This window comes from Halichoerus grypus, chromosome 15 (assembly GCF_964656455.1).
Source record: "Halichoerus grypus chromosome 15, mHalGry1.hap1.1, whole genome shotgun sequence".
Taxonomy (NCBI): Eukaryota; Metazoa; Chordata; class Mammalia; order Carnivora; family Phocidae; genus Halichoerus; species Halichoerus grypus.
This window is the reverse complement of record NC_135726.1, coordinates 54,537,921-54,564,522: the sequence shown is the minus strand read 5'-3', so window position 1 is coordinate 54,564,522 and position 26,602 is coordinate 54,537,921. Positions and strand designations below refer to the sequence as shown.

General features: G+C 52.0%; 2 protein-coding genes across 7 annotated transcripts in view; one reads left to right on the top strand and one right to left on the bottom strand.

The window, feature by feature from the left end:
- VRK3 (VRK serine/threonine kinase 3) overlaps positions 1-5,155 on the top strand; it is a 37,737-nt gene extending 32,582 nt beyond the window's left edge. For 5 of the 6 annotated variants that reach the window (XM_078062540.1, XM_078062539.1, XM_036068162.2 and 2 more), the window contains one exon: positions 1,613-1,967. The gene's annotated coding sequence lies outside the window, so the exon portion shown is untranslated. Of the gene's footprint in view, positions 1-1,612; positions 1,968-4,028 lie in introns of those variants that run through there. The other variant, XM_036068161.2, reaches the window with a different exon arrangement.
- A 1,721-nt stretch (positions 5,156-6,876) lies between these two features.
- Positions 6,877-14,857, bottom strand: SIGLEC11 (sialic acid binding Ig like lectin 11). The gene is made up of 9 exons (XM_036068150.2): positions 14,737-14,857; positions 14,266-14,646; positions 13,789-14,073; positions 13,566-13,613; positions 10,324-10,581; positions 9,957-10,241; positions 9,611-9,707; positions 9,287-9,368; positions 6,877-7,793 (listed from the first exon to the last, which is right to left on the bottom strand). Exons 1-9 carry the CDS (start codon positions 14,768-14,770, stop codon positions 7,602-7,604), a joined length of 1,662 nt encoding a protein of 553 aa, XP_035924043.2. The 5' UTR covers positions 14,771-14,857; the 3' UTR covers positions 6,877-7,601.
- Positions 14,858-26,602: the final 11,745 nt, after the last annotated feature.

Sequence of the window (26,602 nt, the reverse complement as noted above, 5' to 3'; positions counted from 1 at the left end):
GGAGGTCAAAACTACATAAACTAAGTTCACTCGCCAGTTAATTCCAGCAAGGCTGCGTGGACGGGTTCTGAAGCGAAGCTTCCCCGGGGCCCCCCTCTGTCCACAGAGTTGTGATTTGTGTCTTCATGGCTGGCTGGAATCAGAGCTCAGTGTTTGTCTAAGTCAGGGGTTCTCGGAGGGAGGCACTTTTGGTTGTCACGGCTGGGGAAAGGGTGCTACTGGCATGGAGTGGGTGGAGGCTGGGGACACCACTCAATGTCCCACGATGCACAGCGGGCCACCACCACAGAGACTCTCCAAAAGTGGAGGCGTGGCCCTCTCCACCCACACAGCTTGCCCCCTGCCTCTCTCCAGCTCAGCAGACAGCTGTCCAGGAGAACGCCTGCCCCCCACCCTGTCCCACAGCGCTCATCCACTCATCCTGTCCCTCCAGGCGGTGGCCAGCCTCCCTGGTCCATCTCCCCCAGGTCTCTGGCTCCCCGCTTCTCCCGGGATCTCCCTGGGGGTGGCCAAGAGCGCGGCACAGTCACTTGGCATAGTCGCCTACTGGTGGTGAGCTCCATGAGGGCGGGTCTCCTCTGTCTGGCTTGTGTCTGTGGTCCCGCCGGCCCCTCGATGGCCACACGCACAGAGACCCCACCCATATTTACCGACCGAGACTCCAGGCTTCATGTCGGTGCTGGCCGGTCCTGCAGCACCTTCCTGTCCGCCCGGTGCAATGGAAATTTTATTCTATTTTATTTTTAAAGATTTTATTTAGGGGCACCTGGGTGGCCTAATTAGTCAGTTAAGCATCTGCCTTCGGCTCAGATAATGATCCCAGGGTCCTGGGATGGAGTCCTGTGTCGAGCTCCCTGCTCCGCGAGGAGTCTGTTTCTCCCTCTCCTTCTGCCCCTCCCCCTGCTTGTGCTCTCTCTCTCTCTCTCTCTCTAACAAATAAATAAATAAAATCTTAAAAAAAAAAAAAAACTAACTAAAAAAACCTAACAGCCCCTTCCAGGATCATGGTGGTTTTGGGTCTAAAACTGAGTAAGTCCCCTCAGTAGCAGGTTTGTGCCATAGTTAGGAACTTAATGAGGAGGTGCTATTCCAAGAGCCTGGTGACCTTGGAGTAACTGTAAGATCATCCCACCTCAGCTTTATGGCAGCTCCCTGCCTTGGCCTGCGAGGCTGACCTACCCACCTCCCCTCACCCCCCAGTCCACTCTGTGCCAGCCACACTGTCCTCCCCTCAGATTCTAAACCAGGCCAAGCTTGATCCCACCTCAGGACCTTTGCACTTGCCATTCCCATTTTTTCCCCTTCATCTTTGAATGACTGGCTCCTCATTATTGATTCTCAGACCTGAGCCTCCCCTGACTGCCCCAGGGAGGCACCTCCCCGCCCCCTCTCATCACATTACCGGTTTTCCACACAGCCCCATCCCCGTCTGGTGGGAAGCGTGTGTTCAACTTGTAGCGTCTCTACCCCCTCTTCTAAATCACAAGCCCAGCAAAGGTTCTTGTTTATGGCGGTATTGCCTGTCTCTAGAAAGTGCCTGTCACACAGTAGAGGTTTCATGGGTGCTCCTTGAATGAATAGGACACTAACAGCCATTTTTATTGTCTTCTAGAACTTTTGACTCGAGGTTTGAAATGGAAAACACAAAACAAGAAATGTGACCCAAGGCCAGCTGTGGTATCACAGATATGCTTCTAGAAAGATCCCTCGAATGTGCATGCCTGCTTTAAGCAACACTTTGAATCAGTCTTGCTTAGCATCAGGGAACCCGCAGTTAAGCTCCAGATAATGTGAATTCCTCCTTTCGACTGTCCCGTCCTTTCAGGTATCATCTCCCACCAGCCACTGGGGTTGTAGACAGAGAAGACCCTGAAACTCATGGTGGGGGATGAACCACCCCCCTCAGTGGGGACCCATCCTGCTACTCTTGGCACCACTATCCTTTGGTAATAAATTGTTTCACTGCAGTTGGAGAGTTGAGTGTCTGCAAAAGGAGTTCCTTTTGGAAAAGTTTACCTTCTTTTTTTCTCCATCTATCCATCCTTTCAACCTTTCCTCCATCTATCCAAAGTTTCATGCAGATATCCATCCATCCATCCATCCATCCATCCTTCCTTCCTTCCTTCCATCCATCCATCCATCCATTCTTACATTCATCCAACAAACCACCCATCTACCCATCCATTTATCCAGCCATCTACCCATCCATTTATTCATCCATCCATCCACCCACCCATCTTTCCATCCATCATCCATCCTTCCATCCATCCATCCATCTTTCCACCCATCCTTCTATCCATCCATCCATTCTTCCATTCATCCACCCATCATTTTTCCAGCCATCCACCCATCCATTTATTTAGCCATCCATTTATCTATCCAGTCATCAGCCATCCGTATATCAATCCATCCATCCATTTATCCACCCATCTATCCTTCCACATACTTTTCCATCATCCACCCTCCCACCCCACCCACCTTTCATCCTTTCATCCATCTGCTCATTCTCCCATCCATGTACCCTTCCTCTTCCATACGTTTACCCTTCTTTGTATGAAACAAATATTCAGCAGGCATATCTTGACACTCATCATGCTGCAAGGAGGATCCCGATGAACAAGATACACTGAGGTCCTTGAGCTAATGGAGCCTCCAGTCAAGTGGAAGGAGAAGGCATTAAATGAGACAACTTTGGGTTGTGCTCCACACGCTGGAGAGAAGGCACGGTGCTGTGATGGAGACCAAGGGTCCCAGGGAGGGGAGGCGCATTTGCAGAGAGCCTGGATAGAGAGATGGTGGAGGAGGCAAGCACAGCCGACCCCCCCTGGGAGCATGAGACCTGGGCAGTGGCCATGGCTGGAGGAAGGGAGGGCTTGTGGACAGATTTTGGAGGCAGCCCAACTAGCAGCGTGTGGTCAGTGACTAGACTGGAAGGGATTCAGAACAGAGGGATACACTCAACTCCCAGATTTGGTCTTGAGGATCTGGAATCATCCACCATTACTTTTTCTTTTTTAAAGATTTTTACTTTTTCTTTTTTAAAGATTTTATTTATTTATTTGAAGAGAGAGCGAGATAGCACAAGCAGGGGGAACAGTAGAGGGAGAGGGAGAAGCAGGCTCCCCGCCAAACAGGGAGCCCGATGTGGAGCTCGATCCCAGGACCCTGGGATCATGACCTGAGCTAAAGGCAGACACTTAACCATCTGAGCCACCCAGGCGCCCCTCATCCACCATTACTTTGCCATGGGGGAGGTCAGAAGCCGGGTCGGGGAAGAACCTGCTCTGATTCTCCCCGATTCTTGCCTGCTCAGGGGACGCAGGGGAGATTAGCAGACTGATCATTTCCTACTTGAAAGCAGATGTGTACAGCGCTTTCCAGAAGGGGATGTTCCTCAATGAGAGAGAAAACCCACCTGAAAATATCCTGCTTAAAGAGCCTCTCTGTTCACGAGTCCACAAAAGAATAGGAACATCAGCTGCCCTTCAGGGCCCCATATCAGGTCACGGGATGGTCACAGTGTCAACATCTGGCCCTTCCATCCCCCTGCCACTTGGTGCACTTGCCCACAGCCCCTCTGTCCTCTGTCCTCTGCCCTCTGCCCTCGTCTCTGAGCGAGCAAAGTCAGCTGGGACCCACTGTTGCTCAGGCAGCAGGAGAATCGCACTACCAGGCAGAGCAGGGAGAGTTTAGACAGTTTCCCTCTGCCCCCGAACCCGCTTTTGTCTGTCTATAGAGCCCAGGTTCTGGACCTTGTGTGTCTTGGCATCTTGTCCCCCCACCTCTGCAAGAGGAGGGTGTTGTCATCTGCATTAGAGGAGAATCACATGGCCCAGGGGAGTGGGAATGATTCACATGCCACCCTGCGGTGGATGGTGGCTGGACCCCATTTGTCTTCTACACCTCGCCTCTGCCCCCAAGTGAAACTCTGGCCCAAAGTTAATCAGATGTTCATGGTACAGGGGCTGCTGGTGGATTTTTTGGAGGGGGATTTTTGTTTGTTTGTTTTTTAATAACTTTTACTACAGGTCGCCTGGGTGTCTCAGTCGGTTAAGCATCTGCCTTCGGCTCAGGTCATGATCCCAGGGTCCTGGGATCAAGCCCCACATCGGGCTCCCTGCTCAGCGGGGAGACTGATTCTCCCTCTCCCTCTGCTCCTTCTCTCTCTCACTGTCTCAAATAAATAAATAAAATCTTAAAAAAATAAAATAAATAATTTTTACTACAGGACACCTGTGAGCCTTCAGTAAATGCAGGTATGTGGTGTGTCTCCAAGAGGGGCCCCCAGTAAGCAGCTGGGAAGGACAAAATCATTTCCCCTGACTTCTGAAATACTTTTCTTGTGATCAAAGCTTGTTTCTAAGACTTGTACAAGTAGAATCCCTTCCAGATGAGACCCCAGAAACAATAGCAAATGTTCACGGAGACTCCCTTACTGAGGTTAAAAAAACAGAACTCCACCAAGCAAAATTTAAAGATCTTATTGGCTCTAGTCCATGATTCATGAATTGGGCAGCATCCAATGGAGCAAATAGGAGTTCCAGGGAGCTGGACGAAGTGAAAGACTTCTATGGGCCGAAGGGGGCGGGAGCAAGGAAGTTATAGGAGGCCAAAAAACAGGTTGCTTGTTGCAAGGTTGCTTTCCTTCAGGGGTCTGTCAGGCAGATTACCTGACTGGTGCCGATCAGGGCGATTCCTGAGTGACTCAGATTCCGCATCTGAGAGAGCCGAAACTATATGCCTGGGTTTGGGGACATGGGGCTTAGCGTAAGCACCTCCATGTTGGGACTGTTGTCCTGTTTTTCACAATGAGTTGGCAGTAAACAGGAAGAATTTTACTGCTTTTGATGGGAGATACTACAAATATAAATTTTGCTGGCTGTTTGTGGAAGATGTAGACAATATTTATTCAAAGCAGGATTCCATGGGAGGCATTGGCTGCCCTGCCTTTCTACACAATGCCGCTCAAACAGCCTCGTGGGCTCTTCTACTGACACTGAAGTGTCGGGAAATTGTTTTCTTATCCTTTGTGCTGTTGCAACTGAGGGATCAAAGGATTGTTGCGATTTGTTTGTATTTGCAGTATTTTTCAATTCTCTCTCATTCAAAACCCCCCAGTGGCACTCTTTAACAAATAAAGTTGAGAAAATCCTCAGTTTGTTTATTTGAAGTGCTGAAATTATATTTTCATTCTGAAGAAAAGCCACCCAAATTCTTGATGTTTAAAATAAGCCACGGGGACGCCTGGCTGGCTCAGGTGGTGGAGCGTGTGACTCTTGATCTCGGGGCTGTGAGCTCAAGCCTCATGCTGGATGTAGAGATTACTTTAAAATAAAATCTTTTTTAAAAATAAAAATAAAATCTTTAAAAAATAAAATAAAATAATCCACGTTGGGAGGCCTATTTTATTTATTTTTTTTACTTTTAATTTCCAGTATCTGTTTAGCAATAGAATTATGCAAATTGAAAGAACAGAAAACAGTGTTAAGTGCTCTGTGTTAAGCATCCCACTCTTGGTTTCGGCTCAAGTTGTGATCTCGGTATGAAATCTGCTTAAGATTCTCTCCCTCTCCCTCTGCCCCTCCCGCTCATTCTCTCTCTCAAAGTCAGTCAATCTTAAAAAACTAAAAACAAAACAAAACAAAAAACTTCTTGAATATGTTAAAGAAAGAATTGATGAAAATTTTATCTCTTTATGGATCAAGGCTATTCTTTTTTTTTTTTAAGATTTTATTTTTTTATTTGAGAGAGAGAGAGAGCACGAGTGAGCACAGAAGGAGAGGGAGAAGCAGACTCCTTGCTCAGCAGGGAGCCCCATGAGGGCCTCCAACCCAGGACCCCAAGATCATGACCTGAGCTGAAGGCAGACACTTAACCGACTGAGCCACCCAGGCGCCCCTATCAAGGCTATACTTAGAACAGAAAGAGAATTTCTGATTTGAAGTGGATAATTACTGTAGCCTTTCCATGATGACCTTTCCAAAACGGTTTTAATCCCTGAAGAATTTTATTCTTTTACATGAACGCCACTAAATACCAGCATGGGAACAAATGGAATGATCCTGTACAGTGTTGAAGAAGGGAGTAAGAAGTGAGAACAACGCTTCTATTTTGTCAGTAGACACCACTTTTAAAAAGTAACGTTGATCAGGAGATGCAGCATAACCCTGAAGAAGGGCAAAGCGAATTGTGCCGTAAAAGATGGAATTTGGCACACTGAAATTTTGTTTAAAGATTTTTATTTTTAAGTAATCTCTACACCCAATGTGGGGCTCGAACCCACAAACCCGAGTTCAAGAGTCACTCCCTCCACCGACTAACCCAGCCAGGCGCCCCTTGACCCTATATTGGGTCCTGATGCTAAGGTTGAGCGCGTTTCCTCATTAATGGACACAATAGAAAAAAAAAGTAAATGGACATTCAAAGGAAAAAAGGAATAAATTGGATGTGATCACTGCAAAAACTATAGTGAAAATTAGTTAACAAGAAACCCGCGCTGAAAAGAAGCGTCTGGGTTCGGCAGGGAGCGCGCTAATGCCCTACCACGCATAGTCAATTGCAGACCCAACCGGAAGAGACAGACTTGACCTTGCACGGGCTTGACCTTGCACCACGAGGCTACTACTCTACTATCGGGGGAGGAAGACTGGCTTTTCTTAGTCCCACCCCGCCAACAGCTCAACCAATGAGAAGCCAGAATACTTCCAACTCCCAGTTTACTCCAATGGACTTTTATAACAGCCTTCCCCATTTGCCCCTTTTCTCCATAAATGCGTGGTTCTGCTGTGTTCCTCAGACTTGCCTACGGTTTGGAGGCCAACGCTCTTTGTGGTGCACAGCTCTCGTTTATTCACCCAATAGATCCATTTTCGCTGGTAAAGGAGCTGGCGGTTTTTATTTTAAGGTTAACACGATATTGCAATGTTAATGGGACGCAGACCATAACTGCAAGGAATTCTATGAGCCAATTCTACAAAAAGAAGACCCTGTTGAGGAGAACGAGAACATCCGGGACATATAAAGAAAGAGGTATATAATTTAGATAACCTGTCGTTTCTTTCGGAAAAGCCGTGAATGATTTTCTGTGTGGTGAAAATACACAAGTTGGGTTCCCAGGAAGCAGGCCCAGAGTGTTCCGGGGGTCAGGGATCCTGGGGGGTGGGGGTGGGGCCTCTGGAGCTAGACCATCCGTGCACAGGCGGGGGCCAGAGCAGACCCTGACACCAGGTGGGCTGCCCTGGGAAGAGGCGTGAGCTCGGGCAAGGTGCTCTCAGCACTGCACCCTTGTTGGACCCTCCATGTTCATTGCCACCTTGACGCCCCACAACAGCCCAGTGAGTTAGGTTTATTGCGTCCACTTTACAGAGGGGGAGACGGAGAAGTCAAGTGACTTGCTGGGACTCGGGCTTGTAATTGGTGCCGGGCTGAAATTTGAGCCCCGTTCTGCCCATCACCACACCGGTGGGATGCCCACTCACTGGTTGGTAACCCGTTTCCATGGCAAACTATTCTCTCAGGAATTGTCCCCCGATGTCTCCCTTCCTGAGAAGCCCTGGGCTCTCTACCCAGAGGTCGCGGGAGCTCGCTGGAGTCTGGGGTCATCACTTGCAGATCTTGATCTCTGAATACTTGGTGGTGCTGAGGCCCTCGGGGTCCTGAGGCTTCCAGGGCCTCAGCCCGTGGAAGGTGAGGGAGGCGTAATGGAGCTCCTGGTCCTCCTCCAAGGTGGGAGCGGCCACGGCTGGGGGCAGGCAGGGTGGGGGGCTGCCTGACGGATACTCAGGCTGGTAACCCTGAGTGGAAGCGAAGAAGGGGGTCCAATTAGGGTAATGGGAGCTGGCAGATAGCAAAGAGGATCCACAAGCAGACCTGGAAACTGAGCACTTAGTCTTTCATCTATTCATTCTGCAAACGTTGGCTGCGCCCCCATTCATTCATTCATTCATTCAATAAGTATTTGAGACTAATAATGCCTGGCCCTTGGTAATCAATTGCCAGGCTCCTAGATTCCTCACAACAAGCCATTAGGGAGACACGATTATCCCCATTTATCGGTGGAGAAACTGAGGCTGAGTAAATATCCCAAAATCACACGCTGAGTTGTTGGTAGGGCCAAGGTTAACACCCAGGTCTGTCTGGCCCCAGTGTCTGCCACTTTCTGGAACAGCTGACCCGTGCCAGGCCCTGGCTCTTCGGTGGGAATAAAGCAGACATCATCCATTACCTCCAGCTAGTTCGCACTGGGGGAAGCTGACATTATGGTAGTAGTCAATTATATTACTATCTAATAGCAAATTGTGATAGGACGCTCAGGAATGGGGTGGGTGGTGTGAGAAGGACAGGGATTTGCTCAGAACTGAACTGCCCTCAGGGACCACTCAGCATTTCAGAATCAGAAGTTCGGGCAAACACAATCACAAAATGATACCATGAACCCCTAAAAGCAAAAGATACTGTGCAGTAAATGGCTCATCATGCCCAAAGAAAGGCTTGACCCTTCGCCCCAGCACTGGGAGGGGACGCCTGATGGGAATGTCTCTGTTCACCTGGGGCCTTGGGCCACACAGTATCAGCTTGACCTCTAGAGGGGCTGGAGACCGCGTAACAAAGGTCAGACGTACAGGTGCTCCATACCCACGTGACCGACCCCCAATAGAAAGCCAGGACACAGGCTGGGGTGAGCTTCTCTGGTGGCAATACCACCGCCCCCCGCCTCTTATCACACACCGGTGCTGGGAAGAATCAGCGCTGTCTATGGGACTCCGCTGGGGGAGAGACCTGGAAGGTTCGTGCAGGTGGCTCTCCCCTTGGCTGCTGTAATCTGTGTCCTTTCCCTGTAATAAACTAACCACGAGCAGAACAGACCCCAGTGAGTTCTGTGAGTCCTTCCGGTGAGCTATTGAACCTGAGAGTGTCTTGGGGGGCCCCTGAACTTTGTCATTTTGGGGCGATCCCTCTAGCATCCTGTGTCGGGGAGGAGAGAGAGGAAGGACGGGAAAATGGGTCTGGGGTCCAGGGAGGGATGAGGAGGCGGGGGTAGGGAGGGTCCAGGTGAACACAGGAAGATGGACAGACGTGAGTGGTCCTGAGCCCTGCAAGACGTCAGAGAGCAGAGGGGAGAGTGACTCCCAGGTCGCTGGCCTGGGTGACTGAGTCCACGGGGACCTGGGAACAAAAGTCTGTCTGGGGCATGACGACCATCTAAGTCATCTAGAGGGGTGTGGCCGTGGCCATCCCGGGGTGGTGGCCAGATGGCATCCTGACGGACAGAGGACTCATCACTCACCCGGGAGAGGGGACCCAGCGTGCAGGCGACATCCTTCCCACGAGCTGTCGGCTCCAGCGCGTGCTTCCTGCAGATCTTCACCCTGACGGGGAGGCCAGGACCCGTCAGCCGCCCAGCGGACTCACTACCATCCCCCGCTTAAGAGGCTGACAGGAGGGGACGTACAGAGCCTGTCAACTCGTGAGAATGGGCATGGCTGGGATCCCCAATTCTCAGGGCCTGGGCACCACCCAGGCCCCTCCGGCTGGGGCTGCCCGGGACCCCAGGACTCGGACCCCTTCTGCCCCCCCCACACACACCCTTTGTCCCAGGGGCAACACTCACATGAAAAAGATGAGGCAGGGACAGAGGCTGAGCAGGCCGGCGACACCAGCACCCCCGACGGCCCCCAGAACAAATCCTCCCCCAAGCTCAGGCTTCCCTGCAGGTGAGTGGGGTTTCGGGTGAGTTCCCTCCGAGCCCCAGGACCCTGGTGCCCCCTCTTCCCAAGGAACTCGGGCTCTCAGTTCTTCAGCCCCCAACCAGCAGAAAACCAGGATTCTGCCCCCACACCCTTCCTCTCTCTCACCCCTTCCCCTACAGGCCCGGGAGAGGGGACCCACCCCCAGACCGTCTTTTCTAGGACCCAGACTCCCTTCCCCTACGCCTTGGCCCCCGACAGCCCCCAGACCTGGCAGCAGCAGGACCGTGGCGCTCTGTTCCCCGTGGGCATTCCGGGCCTCGCAGCTGAGTCTGAGGCCGGAGCCCAGCGGCCCGCTGAGGCTCAGGGAGCTGTTGGCCCAGGGCCCCGCAGAGCTGGAGGTGATGGTCCAGGAGGCGTTGCTGTGGTTCCCTTCCAGCAGCCCCTCCCCCAGCCGCCAGCGCAGGGTGGGGGCCGGGTGGGCTCGGGAGGAACAGCTGCAGTGCAGCCCCTCGCCCTCCCAGGAGCAGGAGGGGCTGAGCAGCCGCGGGGGGTCTGCGGGAGGGAGGAGAAGGGTCAGCGGTGTCTCTCCTGCCCAGGCCCCGGGCAGCCTGCCCCCAGGGGTCCCCACACTCACAGACCACAGAGAGATGCAGGGAGACTTGCTGGGAGCCCAGCGGGTTCTGAGCTTGGCAGGTGAATTTGCTTCCGTGGCCCAGCTCCACTCGGGGCAGCTCCAGGACCCCCGGCTCCCAGGGCTGGGAGGGGCCCAGAGTCCGGCTCCCCTGGGCCCAGCTCAGTGTGGCAGGAGGGTTGCTATCAGCAGCACAGACCAGGAGCAGAGATTCCCCTTCAAGGACTGGAAGAGACGAGCCATTCCCCGGGTATTTCAGTTCTGGGGGGCGGGGGGAGAGAGAATGCGCACTCTGAGTCCAGGCCGGAGGCTCTGAAGCCCTGATCCTGTTTCTCTCTCCATTTCCCCTAAGTTGGGAAGGGATCTCCACAAGTAGCCTTGCAAGCAGCTTTATGGTGATAAAACTCACATACCAGACAATTCCATTTACACACCACTTATAGGGAGTCGTGGGGTAACCATCACCACAATCAATTTTAGAACATTTTCATCACCCCCCAAAAACAACCCTGTACCCCCCAGCTGCCTCCCCCCTTCCTCCCAACCCCCAGCCCCGAGCCCCTGGCAGCCCCTAACCTATTTTATGTCCCTATGGGTCTGTCTATTCTGGACATCGCCTGTAAATAGAATCACGCGCCACGTGGGCTTTTGTATCTGGCTCTTTTTGCGTCACGTGACATTTCCAAGGTTCTCCCATCTTGTGGCGCCTGCCGGGGCTTCGCTCCTGTTCATGCAGAATCGTGTTCGTCACATGGACAGACTGCGTTGTGTTTATCCATCCGCTGATGGACACTGACTTCTTTGAGGTGAGCATTCTTTTTTTTTTAAGATTTTGTTTATTTATTGACAGAGAGAGTGCACACACAAGCAGGGGGAACAGGAGAGGGAGAAGGGGAGCCAGATGTGGGGCTCGAACCCAGGACCCTGGGACCATGACCTGAGCCGAAGGCAGACGCTTAACGACTGAGCCACCCAGGCGCCCCGAGGCGAGCGTTCTCAACTACACTTCTCTGTTCTGAAATGCTGAACACCCCTCACTCAAGTATCCAAAAATCAAGTACCAAACCCTTCAAGGCTCTTCAGGACGTGACCTCTACCTCTTCACCTCCTTCCCCCCGCCCTCCCCCTTGTCTCATCCACATTGTGCATTCTGAAATTCACAGGAGGGGCGCCTGGGTGGCTCAGTCGTTAGGCGTCTGCCTTCGGCTCAGGTCATGATCCCAGGGTCCTGGGATCGAGCCCCGCATCGGGCTCCCTGCTCAGTGGGAAGCCTGCTTCTCCCTCTCCCATTCCTCCTGCTTGTGTTCCCTCTCTCGCTGTGTCTCTCTCTGTCAAATAAATAAGTAAAACCTTTAAAAAATAAATAATAAAATTCACAGAGGAAGAAGGGGAGTTCAGAGCAGAGTCTCCCTTCCATGCTGACTCCCTAGGCAACAAATCCCTCTCCTCAAAAGCAACATTGATTGCCGTTTCTCATGTGGCCTTCCAGAACTATTCTGTGACAGCCTTATCTAGGAGTTTTGAAGATATACACCCCCGAGACCCCACAGTTTTGCTCCTGGGCATAAAATGTACAGTCCCATCCCTCAGAGCGCTGGCACCCTCCAGGAGCTGGTTAAAAATGCAGAACCAGGGGCGCCTGGGTGGCTCAGTCGGGTTAAGCATCTGCCTTCGGCTCAGGAGCCCCGCATCGGGCTCCCTGCTCAGCAGGGAGCCTGCTTCTCCCTCTCCCACTCCCCCTGCTTGTGCTCTCTCTCTCACTGTCTGTCAAAAAATAAATAAAATCCTTTAAAAAAAAAAAAAGAAAAGAAATGCAGAACCAGAGGCCCCTCGGGCCGCCTGAGTCACATCTGCATTGTCATAAGATCGCTGAGAAATCTGTGTGCTCAACAGGACTTGTGAGGTACGGCCTAGGAAAACACTCTTCTGTTCATGAGGGGAATGTTCGAAGCGGCATCATGAGAACTAAAATCCTTGGACAACTCAAGTGCCCATCAAGAGTGGAATGTGAGGGGCGCCTGGGTGGCTCAGTCGGTTAAGCGTCTGCCTTCGGCTCAGGTCATGATCTCAGGGTCCTGGGATCGAGCCCCACATCGGGCTCCTTGCTCGTTGGGGAGCCTGCTTCTCCCTCTCCCTCCGCTGCTCCCCCTGCTTGTGCACGCTCGCTCTCTCCCTCTCTCTCTGTCAAATAAAAATCTTAAAAGAGTGGAATGTGAAACTAACATGTGATACCTACAGACAAGGAGAGGCAGAAATTACAGCCACAAGCAAGAACATGAGGTGGAGCCACATCAGAATAGGGGGCCGTGACCCCGCAAATCCACTCCTAGGAGTAGATCCGAAAGATCTGGAAGCGGGGAGTCAAGCAGATCCTTGTAGGGAAATGTTCAGAGCGGCCCTGTTGACAGGAGCCCCAAGGTGGAGACAACCCAAATGTCCATCCGAGGACAGACGGATGGATGGATGGATGGTGGTCTCTCCATACAACGGAATAATACTCAGCCTAACAAGGAGTGAACCGCTGACCCGAGCTACAGCGGGGATGAACCTTGATCACGTCATGCTGAGTGGAAGAAGCCAGACATGTATTTCAGAAAATTATAAGAAAATAGAAGATACATGGACGTGTTAATTAACTGGATTGTATGCATCCTTTAGCAGTGTAAACGTATATCGACTCTACATACATGAAATCATGTTATACACTTTAAATATATACAATTTATTCATCAATTATACCTTCATCAAAAATAAAGTAAAATAAAATAGAAAGGATGGTAACACAGCGTCCAGTGTAGTGGCTTTCTCTGAGGCCAGATGGAAGGGGCTGAAATTGGGAAGGAGCATTTAGGGTGTTCCAAAGGTGGAGTTGCTGTTCTATTTTTTTTTTTTTTAAGTAGGCTCTACGCCGAACGCAGGGCTCAAACTCGACCCTAAGATCAAGAGCCGCATGCACCACAGACCAAGCCAGCCAGGTGCCCCTGTTCTATTTCTTAACCTGGGTGGTGAGTACCAAGTGTTCATTCGATGGTGATTCTTTGTAACTTGCATGCATGTGACAAATAGTCTTTGCATATAATGAATAGTAAGCAAAGATCATCTGTCACTCAGTGAAGGGGGGGCCTCCTGACTCTGCTCTCCCTGTGTGTCACCCTGGCCCTCCCGGCTTGGCTTTGAGCCCCAGGCTCTGCTCTCCGGGGGGATCTGCTCCCAACCAGCCTTAGGGAGGGGGCCTCCCGACCTACCTGTGCAATTTCCTCGAGAGATGCCGATGCTCAGGTTCTGTGGGGCATCTGGGACAGAGAGACACAGTGACGAATGGGGTCGGAGCTGGCCCTTCCCCCGCCACCCACCCCCAGGAGACACAGGAATGGGAATTAACACAGACAAGTCCTGTGTCCTCCCTGCAGCCCCTCTGAGCCCTCCCGCCCTACCCCACAGGCACCCGAGTCCAGGCCCTACACGCACAGGAGACGTTGAGCATAATGGTGCTTTGGGTGCTCACGCCAACCCTGGGGAAGGTCACCCGACAGGTGAGGTTGGTGCCGTGGTCCTGCGGGCGGGGTGTGAGCAGGATCTCCGAGGAGTTAGAGGCCTCCAAGTCCAGTCCCGGGGCTCTGAGGGCAGCCCCTGTCCAGGAGATGGTGAGGGGCATCGCCCCATCACAGGCCCCTGGCACAGAGCATGTCAGGTGGCTGGGGCAGCCGGACTCCAGGGGCTCCTTGACCCGGATATCCGGGGTCTGTGTCAGCGCTGGAGAGGAGAGAAGGAGAGGCCGGACCCCAGAGGGGACCCCCGTGTGTGCCTCTGAAACAGGTTGGGCTCACCCCAATGTTGAACAGATCATGCTCCATTCTCCCCGTTAAAGATGAGCAGCAGAGGGTCCATTTCTGCCCTTGAGGACATGCCCCCCCCCCGTGACTGACTCTTGGGGACCCTCCCTACCTCTCACATGCACAGTGAGCCCGTTACTCTTGTAAGTGTGTGTCGTGAGACCTCTGTCCAGGTGAAAATAATAGTTTCCACTGTGTCCCCTCCGGGCATCCGTGATGCTCAGGGAGCAGTTGCCGGCCCCAGGGTCTCCAGGAAGGTGGAATGGAAATTTGTTTTTCCTCTTTGTTCCTCTGGCTGGGTTGTTCGTGGCCATGAGAACTTGCACTTTGGGATTATTCTTTATCCGGTACCAGGAGCCGTAAGCGGGTGTAGAGTTGCTCCCGCCCACCCCAGGGAAGGAGAAGGAGCAGGGCACGTGGACACACAGACCCTCCTGCACCGTCACTGAGTCCTGCACTCGGAGCTCGAACCCTGGATCCTCCTGCAGGGACCCTGCGGGGACACAGAGGCTCAGCAGCCGCGTCCGCACCAGTGCCGCCCGCCCGGCCCCCCGGGGGACCCCCCGGCCCTCGGCCCGCTCACCGGCCAACAGCACGGACAGCAGTGGCAACAGCATCTCCACGATCCCGGGGGCCTGTCCTCAGACCGTCTGGCTTCTGGACCCGCCTGTCTGCCCAGAAGGAAACTGCGACAGGAAGCTTCTTGGGGGAAGAAGAGGGTAGTGACCGTCCATGGAAGAGGAACCTCAGAAAGGGAACCACAAAGTCCTGACAAATCCCTTCTTCCCACTTCTGCTTTCACAAATGGAAGAAGCAGAGCAGAAAGGACACGGGGCTTGCCCTACACAGGGAAGGAGCCCGGCCTCGGCCTCATGAGGGCGGCCCCACAGCGGGGCTTTCAGGGGGAATAGGGGAGAAAGGGCTCCAGGTGAGGTGCTGGGGGCAGGATTCATTCCCTCATTCATTCATTCACCAGGCAAACATCTACTCCCTACAGGGACTGGGGACACAGGGGAGAACATGACCCGCCTGACTCCTGCCCTCAGGCACCACACCTCATGTGACCCCCAAACCCAATGCCCTCTGGCTCCCCAAGGGCACTCAGCTTCCCCGCCAGCCTTTGGGCTGCAGTCCACACAAGCTCCCAGCTCCACAGTGAGAGGCCAGCAGGGACACAGGGTCCCCGCACTCAGAAGGGCCTCACACTTGGGGTGGGACGCTCTCTGAGGTCGCCACCTTGAAATCCTTAATCATTTTATTTCTTCTTTAAGGTTTTTGTTTTTTTTTTTTTAAGGACGCAGGGCTTGAACTTACAACCCTGAGATCAAGAATTGGACGCTTGACTGACTGAGCCACCCAAGCGCCCCTAGATTTGAATTTGTGTTTTGTAACTGAAGTCTAATGGGATGAGGAGCACCGGAGGGGGAAATTGGATCCTTGGATCGCACGCCTCCCCCACCCTCCACCTCCCACATCCCCCACCTCCCCCATCCCCCATCCCCAGGGCAGGTTCTCAGGCCCACTCCCACCCCCAAGCCCTACCTGGGCACAGAGAGGGTCTGAGCTTTGCTGAGTTGAGTGTTGGGAGCCCCAGACACCTGTGAAGGTCTACACTGCCCACCCCCCAGTCAAGCCTGAGGGACAGGACATTAACTAGCTGTTGGGGAAGGTCATCGAGAAGATGGGACCCAGGCCACTGAGGCTCCTCACCCCCTCCCCGTGCTTGGAATGTGGGTTCTGCGTGCCTTTCCTGCTCCCAGATGCTGCTCGAAGGACTCACAGCCTTGAAAACACCTGCAGCATGTAGGTGACTGAGCTCAGTTAAGGCCTCCCTGTATATAAACTTTAAGATCTGGAGGGCGGGTGCAGGATCCACTGGTCTTGCTGCTGCCCAAGATAAGCCCTGTATTTAAGTTCCCTTTGCTTATTAAAACTGCTGCCTACTGAGGCGCTTGGGTGTCTCGGTTAAGCGGCTGCCTTCAGCTCAGGTCATGATCCCAGGGTCCTGGGATCGAGCCCCATGTCAGGCTCCCTGCTCAGCGGGGTGTCTGCTTTTCCCTCTGCCCCTACCTCCTCTCAGTCTCTCTCAAATAAATAAATATTTTTTTAAAAAGGTGCCGCCTGGGGCGCCTGGGTGGCTCAGTCATTAAGCGTCTGCCTTCGGCTCAGGTCGTGATCCCAGGGTCCTGGGATCAAAACCCGCATCGGGCTCCCTGCTCATCGGGAAGCCTGCTTCTCCCTCTCCCGCTCCCCCTGCTTGTGTTCCCTCTCTCGCTGTGTCTCTGTCTGTCAAATAAATAAATAAAATCTTTGAAAATAAATAAATTAAAATTAAAATTAAAAAATGTGCCGCCTACCAACACATGCTATGACATGGATAAACCTCAAAAAATTATGCTAAGTGAAAGGAGCCAGACACAAAAGGCCACATACTGTAAGACTCCATATTTATGAAATGCCCAGAAGAGACAAATCCATGGAGACAGGGAGTGGATTAGTGGTTCCCAGGGGTTGGGGGAGGAGGGGGTGGGGAGTGATTACTAACTGGTATAGGGTCTCCTTCTGAGGTGATGGAAAAGTTCTGGAACTGGATACTGTGTACATTAAAATGATAAATTTTAGGGGCACGTGGGTGGCTCAGTCGGTTAAGCATCTGCCTTTGGCTCAGGTCATGATCTCATTGTCCTGGGATGGAGCCCCGCATCAGGCTCCCTTCTCAGCAGGGAGCCTGCTTCTCCCTCTCCCTCTATCCCTCCCCCTTTGTCTCTCTCCCAGCTCTTTCTCTCTCTCTCAAATAAATAAATAAAATCTTTAAAAATAAATAAATTAAATTAAATGGTAAACTTTATCTTATGTGTTTTTTACCACATTTTTTTTTTTTTTAGTGTAAAGAAGACAAAAACCAAACCACACCACAGGTCAAGAGAGACAGTCCCTGGAAGAAAGGAAAGAGCTTTTTCCTGCTTTTTGTCACAGGGCCCCCACATTTTCATTTTGCTCTGGGCCCCACAAATTACGTAGCCGGCTCTGGCGAGAAGCTTCCAGGCTCAGACCTGCCCCGACAGAGAAGCGTGGTCACCACCGCCCAGGGGCTGGGTCCATGAGCATCTCTCTCTTGAAGAGTTGGGACAACATAGGAATTCAAGACGCATACCGGGGGCCTCCCTGCTTCTCTGCAACCCAAGTCCTCAGCTTCCCAGCTGTGCATGTAGTAAAGAATTAGCCTGAAGCAAAGATTGGTCTGGCCTTTGCCTGGCTCCTGCGGGAGAACCCCTGAGCTCTTGGAATGTCCTGCCTGGTAAGAGTGCCCTGGTTTCCCTGGGGGCCTTGGGCCACAGCAGATGGGCCACAACAGATAGGCACTGGATCAGTCCGACCCCTGGAGGGGCTAGAATCTGAACAACTTAAGTCACCATGCAGTCGCTGCACGTCTTTGCGACACCGGGGCTGCCTTAGCAGAGTTGTACAGCCTAGGTGGCTTAAAACAATAGGAGTTGTTCTTCAGGTCCTTCTAGTGAATCAGCAAACCTCAGGGTGGTCGTGGGGACCCCAGAACAGACTGTCTCCCTCCTCCCGGGTGGGGGCAGGAAGCCAGGGGGAGGCGGTGCCCCTTGGCCTGGGTCCGCGGGTCCGCAGACCGGGGCTCGGCGCGCCCCCTGGTGGCCCCGCGGCGTCTGCTCGCAGCGAGCCCCCCGCAGAGCCTGCCTCCGCCGGGAAGCTGCTGACCAGGAAGATTGCTGAGTCCCCAAATGGGACAAGCCCAGTCCGAGACCGCACACAGAAAGCTTCAGTTCCTTTGCATCTGTAACCGGTTCCTCACTTAACTCCTCAACCACTTGTCCCTCAAACAGGAGGCGACTTGTCACTTAACTAAATGGCCCCAGGAGGTACCACAGGGACACCACACAGCATCAGCAGAGCACGTCCCCAACCCATGGCGTGTGGATCCAAGGGCATTGTGTTCCCTGCCCATCCCTCCAGTGACCATTGCTACTATATGGTCCACAACCCGACCTGGGCCCCGTGGACAGAAGCCCTGAAGGGGCCCCCCCGGGGGGAGGCTCTGTGGATAAGGGACACTGGGACCTCTGTCTCCAACTCAGTCACTCTTGGTTTGAGTCAGTTTTTCGATTTCTGCAAAATTGCAAGATGGGCCCCTCAAACTTCCCTTCTTTCAAATCAAGTAAGCAGTTCGTTGCTTTTCCAGTAGATGAGCAGAAAGAATGAGGGGAGGGGGTGAGCCACCGGCAGGATTCCAGGGACCCAGGATCACATAGCATTGACACATTGTGGGTGCTGAGGACCGAAGAGTCACCCAACTCCAGGCAGCGTCCAGGGGAAGAGAAGAGCCCTAATTCTTTCTCTTCTCTAGGGGACATCATTGCCTCTGGGTCTCCTTGGCCTGACAACCAGGGTCCAGTTGCCTGGATACAGAGGCCACCCTTCCTGGGAGAAAGAGGAGGGTAGAGAGCCTCCTGGGACTCACAAGGAATAACATCCGTGTGTGTGTGTGTGTGTGTGTGTATGTGTCCGTCTTGCTAAGCTAATATTGAGAGAGACCATGTGTATCTTGGGTACCATATTAGGGATTTGGATCATTATTTCCGGAGCAACAGGAGCCCCACTGAAGTGTTTAAAAGCAGAAAAATTGTGCTTCTAACAGTGAAAATATGAAGTAGTCCTGCAGAGCCTGCCCACTCATTAGGGAAGACTCAGTAGTCGCTGCCCCCAGCCTCTGGCTCGTTCTGCACATGAGACTCATTTCTTCCAGTCTTGGAAGGGGTACCTCCACACCTGAACATGCCTGTCAGGCTGAGCTGGGCTGGGGAGAGCCGAATCCTGAGCCCCACACAGCCCTTGAACCCTGGAGTCCCGGAGCTGCCCCAGGTGGGGTCAGGGCATGAAGGTGAATTCACCTGTTGAGCTCAGGTCCATCAACTAAGGACCTGCAGGTGCAGGGTCAGCACGTGACTTCCCCAGACTCCTCGCAGGGTCCTGGCTGTGGTTCCTGGGGGCCGAGGCGGGGGAGGGGCTCAGAACAGTTGCAGAAGCAGGACATCTAGGACTATGAGATGTGACATTGCCTGGGGAGAGATGGAGGGGGTGGCGAAGGGGTGGGGCTGAGAGAGTGTTTCTTTCTCTCCCCTCCCACAGACAATCAGAAAAAATGCCATATCCTGGGCGGAAGATTCAAGGAGGCAGTGTATATAACAGACAGAATAGTGGCCCCCAAAGATCACACTCTAATCCCCAGAGTCTGTGAACATGCGAGCTTGCAGGGCAAAGGGGACTCTGCGGGTATCATGACGTTAAAGATCTTGGGAGGGAGAGATTATCCAGGTGGAACCTAAATGTAATCACAAGTTTGTAAGAAGGAGGCAGAGGGAGATCTGACGGCAGAGTGGATAGGAGGATATGTGACAACGGAAGAGCTTGTAGAGATATCGTCGGTCCAGGACTGCTGGCGGCCACTGGGAACCTCAGGAAGCAAGGACTGGATTCTCCCTAGAACCTCCAGAAAGAACCGACCCTGCCGACGCCTTGGCATCAGCCTCGTGAGGCTCACTTTGGACTTCTGGACTCCAGAACTGTAAGAGAATACATTTGTCTTGTTTTAGCCACTACATTTAAGTTTAACCCCCCTCTCCCTTGAGAGGCTCCAGGGGAGGATCCATCTCCTGGCCTTTTCCAGCTTCTAGAACTGCATTCCGTGACTCACAGCCCCTTCCTCCATCTTCAAAGCCAGCTGTGTGGCATCTTCTCTCTCAGGCTCTGCTTTGAGCTGCTTTTCTGTCCCCTGGCCTTTGGTTCTGCGTCCCAATCTCCCTTTGCTTCTTTCTTATAAGAATGTTTGGAGTTGGGTGATGGGCATTAAGGAGGGCACATGTTATAATGAGCACTGGGTGTTATATGCAACTGATGATTAATGAACACTACAACTAAAACTAATGACGTACTATATGTTGGCTAGTTGAATTAAAAAAAAAAAATGTTTAGAGTTACACTTGGGGCCCACCTGGATCACCCAGGATAATCTCCCCACCTCAGAATGCTTAACTTAATCCCATTGGCAAAGTCCTTTTTGTCATCTAAAAAATAACATTTACAGGTTCCGGGGATTAGGACCTGAGTATCTTTGGGGGGCATTATTCAGCCTACCACAAACAGCAACACCCATTTCAATGATGAGCGATGGGCAGGTATTCCCCCCTTCTATCCAGGACCCTTTAAAATAGGGAAGGAGGGGCGCCTGGGTGGCTCAGTCGGTTAAGGGTCTGTCTTCAGCTCTGGTCGTGATCCCAGGGTCCTGGGATTGAGCCCTGGGGGCTCCCTGCTCTACGGAGAATCTGCTTCTCCCTCTGCTCCTTCCCTCTGCTCATTCTCTCTCTCTCAAAAATAAATAAATAAAATATTTTAAAAAATAAAATAAAACAGGCAAGGAGGTATGATGAGTTATCTGTTCTCCAACAACACTGTCTGACTTCCCGGGGGCTATGAAAGAGGCAGCCCCTCTCCCTCCCGGGCAGCCAATCCCCACCAGCCAGAGAGAGTGAGAAGGGATTCCACTCAAGAAGCGGAGGTCACGCTATTAGTCAGGAGAGAGGGATATTTGGTACCTTCAGGGTTTGTACTGTGACCTTGTTTGTTTGCACTTAGAGAAAATTATGAAATGGGCTTGGTTTTTTTGTCTTATCTTATTAAGGCCAAAGAGTGCCCTTGACTGATGTTTGTGTTCTGCGAGATTGGTTTGTGTGTTTTTTTTTAAGATATTATTTATTCATTTGAGAGAAAGAGAGAGTGAGAGAAGGAGCATGATGGGGAGGACGGGAGGGAAGGGCAGAGGGAGGAGGAAAAGCAGACTCCCCACTGAGCAGGGAGCCAGATGTGGGGCTCGATCCCAGGACCCTGGGATCATGACCTGAGCTGAAGGCAGACGCTTAACTGACTGGGCCACGCAGGAGCCCCTTCGAGATTCTTTCTGTCCCACAAGAGAAGAGCACCCCCTGGCCAGGAGCTCAAGAGCTCATTTTCCCTTTCTCAGCACATCTATGTTCTTACAAATTCTTGCAAAGCGCCACCCACTGTGGGGGTTCAACCAATAGAAATGTATTCTCTCACAGTTCTGGAAGCTGCAAGTCTGAAATCATGGCGTGGACAGGGCTGTGTTCCCTCTGCAGGCTCTGGAGGGAAGGATCCTTTTTTTTTTTTTAAAGATTTATTTATTTATTTGAGAGAGTGAAAATGAGAGAGAGTACATGAGAGGGGGGAGGGTCAGAGGGAGAAGCAGGCTCCTCGCTGAGCAGGGAGCCCGATGCGGGACTCGATCCCGAGACTCCAGGATCATGACCTGAGCCGAAGGCAGTTGCTTAACCAACTGAGCCACCCAGGCGCCCGGGAAGGATCCTTTTTGACCTCTTCCAGCCTCTGGTGGCTGCCAGCAACCCCGGGCTCGTGACGTCGTCACTGCCCTCCCTGACTCTGTCTTCACGTGGTGTGTCTCCCCGCATGTCTGTCTCTGTTTCTTTTTCTCCTTGTAAATATGCCGGTCATATCGGATGCATCACGCACCCTACCGCGGTAGGACCTCATCTGAACCAGTTACATCTGCAATGATTCTATTTCTAAATAACTCACATTCTGAGGTTCTGGGGAGGACATGAATGGAGGGGCGACGGGTTCGGGGGGGAACCAGTATGTTTGATCAGATGGTCGTCAGGAACTCCGTGTGAAGTCATGGTTGAACGTTCAGGGCAAGACCACGGAGCGGCAGATGCAGAAGATAGGGCACTTGGGGTACCTGTTCATGCAACCGGCCAGTGCATCCTGGCCTCGTTAGATCCCTTCTCTGGAGGGAGGGCTGAGGCCACGCCCAACCTTGCTTCAGAATTCATCACAATTCTGGACTGAAGAGGCAGGGCATCTCCATGGACTGCTACTGGTACTTCACTTCTCCTCCGTGTTCTTATAACAGTTAGGATGTAGTTCATTATATGAAAATGATTTATTTCCTCGTCGAGCTATTCCACTGACCCAGACACAGGGTCTTGCTCTGGTTCCATGCCTGAGTCCACTACTGGCCCATGTGTGGCTGGGCCCTGGTCTCTGCTGGAGGATTTCACTCTGGATTTGCCTGCCCTCCACCATGCAAAAGGAACTGGGTTTTTACTCCTGCAAGTGTAATGCAGAGGAAGAGCCTCTGGGCTAGGAATCAGAATCATTGAACTCAACTCAGAGATCCTCCTAGGGCTTAGAAATGGGACTTTTTCAATTCATTCATTACCCTGCTCTGCTCCTCGGTTTTTCTTGCAAATGGGAATTTGTAACAATTGGTTTACAAACATACCAAGCCCCTTCTAAGTGCTTTACAAATATCAACTTGTGGGGCACCTGGGTGGCTCAGATGGTTAAGCGTCTGCCTTCAGCTCAGGTCACGATCCCAGCGTCCTGCGATTGAGCCCTGCATGGGGCTCCCAGCTTGGCGGGGAGCCTGCTTCTCCCTCTCCCTGTAACGTTCCCCTTGCTTGTGCTCTCTCGCCCTCTCTGTCAAATAAATAAAATCTTTAAAAAAAAACAAACAAACAACAACAAAAACAAATATTAACTCGTTTCATGCCCATGACAACCCTGTGCCGTGAGTGTTATTCTCCCATTTTATAGCAGAGAAAGAACACTGAGGCACAGAGAGGCTAAGCAAGCTGCCCAAGGTCACACAGCCATCTGGGGGCGGGATGGGATTCCACCCCCGGCTGTCCCGCGCCGCACTTGTCTCTAAGCCCTGGGCAAGGAGGCGTCCCTGTACTGGTGGGTTGTGACTGGGGGTTCTTGTCTGTCCTCCCCTCCGGGATGCGAGCTCTGGGAGGGGCGACTCCGACCAGCGCACAGAGGGAGGTACTGGATGATCACTGCAGAATCAAGGGAGGCGTCCCTTCCTGACCGCCCGAGCCCTCCCTCCGCGCTCTGCTGGGGGAGCTGTATTCGTGTCCAGGGTCTCCCGCCCCAGCAAACGGGATCCTCGGGGCGACACGGGACCAGGAGGAAACCGGGGCCTGGACGGTCAGACCGAGCAGAACCCGCTCGCGGCGGGGCACGCGCGCCACCTGGCGGCCGAGTCCCGCCAACACAGCGCCGCCGGGAGACCGGGAGGTTTGCTGTGGGCGCGGTGGGATCGCGTCTGAAAGGGAGACGCTCTCGGGAGTGGTCCCGGCGGGGGTCTGGAAATCAGTGCGAGGCTGGGGGCCGTCTCCCAGTGGCTTCCAGACTTTTCTGACCGTGATGCACAGTAAGAATCATTTCACGGGGCGCCTGGATGGCTCAGTCGTTAGGCGTCTGCCTTCGGCTCAGGTCATGATCCCAGGGTCCTGGGATCGAGTCCCACATCGGGCTCCCTGCTCCGCGGGAAGCCTGCTTCTCCCTCTCCCACTCCCCCGCTTGTGTTCCCTCTCTCGCTGTGTCTCTCTCTGTCAAATAAATAAATAAAATCTTTAAAAAAAAATGATTTCACATTAACAGAGCTTCAGGAAATGCCCCCCTGTACAGCATGATATTTTTATTCTCTTCCTATCTCTAAACGCTGATCAGAATATTTTCAATCGATTCCTGGACTCTATAATGGGTACCCTGTTGCCCCATTTTTTCCCCAGCTCACACAGATAGTTTATGATGGAACAAAGGTTAGCGCCCAGGCTGGACTCCCTCCAAACCCAGGGTGATCTCTCTCCATGTTTGCTGCCTCAAAGGTCCGTGCTCGCCATCCCTGCCTTCCAGATAAGGAAACTGGGCTCAGAGAGGCAAAGACACTGTTCACGGCCACACAGCTCAGCTTTGCACCGCCAGCCTCTGCCTCGCTTCTGGAGAAAAACCACTAAACGCTCCCAATTTCCCTGTTGGGTAAAGCTTAATTTAGTCCTTTCTCTGTTTCAGCCAACATGAGTGAGCTGCACTGGCCTGCTGTTTTCCTGGGATATACAATGTAAATTACCGACATCCCAAAGCTTAGGCCTGAAATTGCAAGACTTCAAATGTAACAAAAGGGATCTGAGATGGAGATAGAGTCTGTGTCTCTTCTCCATTGTTCACACAAACCACCCCACTTAACTACACGTAAAGGCAACAGGTAAAATATGAACATCGGCTTTTGGGCAGCAGTTGGCTGGGTCTGGCTCTGGCCAAAGTGCAGAGGAAGGCTAGAACCTGAGACAGGAGTTAGCATGGAAATGCTTTGCCACCGGGGCCTTCCCTACTCCAGGTGAACTTGAACTTAGGCCTTGAGATTTGCATTTGTTCCTGCCAAGTAGCAACCACCAGTCAGGAGTGCTTCAAACTAAGTTCAAGCTCTAAGGGCTCCTGACCCCCAACTCTGAGTACTCAGCGTGGACATCCCCAGGAAGTCTCAGCTACAGACAGCTTCTCAGAGATGTATTTTTTTCTACTTTTTTTTTTTTTAAATCTTGCTCTGCTCCATGCCAAGAGATGAAAGATAATGAAAAGTCTAGGGTCACCCAAGTGGGGCATCTAAAAGAAAAACCTCACCACAATAAACTGGGGTCCTGTATGAGTTTCCTAGGGCTTCTGAAACAAAGTACCACAAACATAGTCACTTCGAGCAACACAAAGTTCTTCTCTCGAGGTTCTGGAGGCCAGACGTCTGCAATCAGCAGTCAGCAGGACTACTTTGTCCGAAGGTTCTAGGGGAAGATACTTGCTTGCCTCTTGCAGTTTCTGGTGGCTCCAGGCATCCCTGGGGGTGTGAATGCATCACCCCAGTCTCTCCCTCTGTGGTCACATGGTCTCTCCTCCCTCCTCTCTGGTGGTGTCTGTCTTCTGTCTCTGATAAGGACACTTGCCATTGCATTTAGAGCCCATATCTGTGTTTTTTGCAAATATAGTCACATTCATAGGCTCCCAGGTGTTAGTTAGGACATGGGTGTATCTTTTGGGGGGCCATTATTCAACCCACTACCGACCCCAAAGACTAAAACCATCAAGGGTGAACAAGAATTAAATTCACTCCTCCAGCACAGAACTGTAAGCATCAAACAAAAACAAGTGGGGAGTGAGGGGAATGTGAAGTAACTGCCCCATGGGCATGGAGTGATGGGAATGTTCTGGAACTAGATAGAGGTGGTGGTTGCACAACACTGTGAATATACTAAATGCCAGTGAATTGTTCGCTTTAAAATGGCCAATTTTATACTATGTGAATTCACTTTAATAAAATTCAGACCTGGTAAGGAGAGACTTTATTAGGATTATGGCAAGGTGGAGGAGGGCTCAGGCTGAGAACCACCAAAGTTCCGGATTCCGGGGAGTCAGGGGGAACAACTCAATCTAGGTTTGGTTAACAAACATTTTGCTCTGATGGATCAATGGGGACAAAACAGTTCAGCTAATCATTTATGAGCCCCCCCAACCCCCCTTTTTGGGGGGTGGGGAATTTGAAGGGTCTGTGTGTGGCACTGTCTTGGGTAAACAACGGGGCCATCCATGGGTCTTCTCTGGGTCATGAGGAAGGGTGCTTCTTTCCAGTAAGCCCATTCCTGAAATGGAAATGTCTAGGGAGGATTCCTTAACCGTTGCTGTTTTCCAGACACACAAGGCTCAGGTAAATTTCAGCATTGTCCCAAGTAAAGATGTTTTGCTGCTCAATGGAAAAAGGAAAAACCTGCCTCAGAGAAGCTCTAAGGACTGGTCAGCCCCCACATGGAATTTCAGCCCCAATTCATAACACTTGGGTGGCCCAAAGTCTCAAGATTTGAATTGAAGTGGAAATAAATCCCAATACAGCAGTTCTCAACCTTTTTGGTCTCAGGACCCCTTTACACTTTAAAGAAATATCAGCAACCCCAAAGAACTTTTGTTTGCGTGGCTTGTGCCTATCCATATTTACAATTTTGGCAATTAAAATCGCAAAACTTTTATTTATTTTTTTTTAAGATTTTATTTATTTATTTGAGAGAGAGAATGAGATAGAGCATGAGAGGGGGGAGAGTCAGAGGGAGAAGCAGACTCCCTGCTCAGCAGGGAGCCCGATGCAGGACTGGATCCTGGGACTCCAGGATCATGACTTGAGCTGAAGGCAGTCGCTTAACCAACTGAGCCACCCAGGCGCCCTAAAATCGCAAAACTTAAATCGCAGGAATTCACAAGCACATATTCTGTTAGCTGTCAGAGTAATGATGCCATCACACATCACATAACCTCAGGAAAACTCCAGATTGGGGGGGGGGTGGCAAATAACATTTTAGTAGTATTATGAAAATAGTTTTGTTTTTTTAAAAGATATTTTTTATTTATTTATTTGACAGAGAGATAGCACAAGTAGAAGAGTGGCAGGCAGAGGGAAAGGGAGAAGCAGGCTCCCCGCTGAGCAGGGAGTCCGATGCGGGGCTCGATCCCAGGACCCTGGGACCATGACCTGAGCCGAAGGCAGCTGCTTAACCGACTGAGCC

What these genes read in the sequence shown, in the direction of transcription:
- SIGLEC11 (XM_036068150.2), bottom strand. Translation starts at nt 14,770, where the DNA reads ATGCTGTTGCCACTGCTGTCCGTGCTGTTGGCCG. An exon ending in CACGGTCCTGCTGCTGCCAG is followed by an intron (nt 9,708 to 9,956) that starts GTCTGGGGGCTG and finishes ACTCACCTGCAG; the next exon opens with GGAAGCCTGAGCTTGGGGGA. An exon ending in CGCTGGGTCCCCTCTCCCGG is followed by an intron (nt 7,794 to 9,286) that starts GTGAGTGATGAG and finishes GCTTCCACTCAG; the next exon opens with GGTTACCAGCCTGAGTATCC.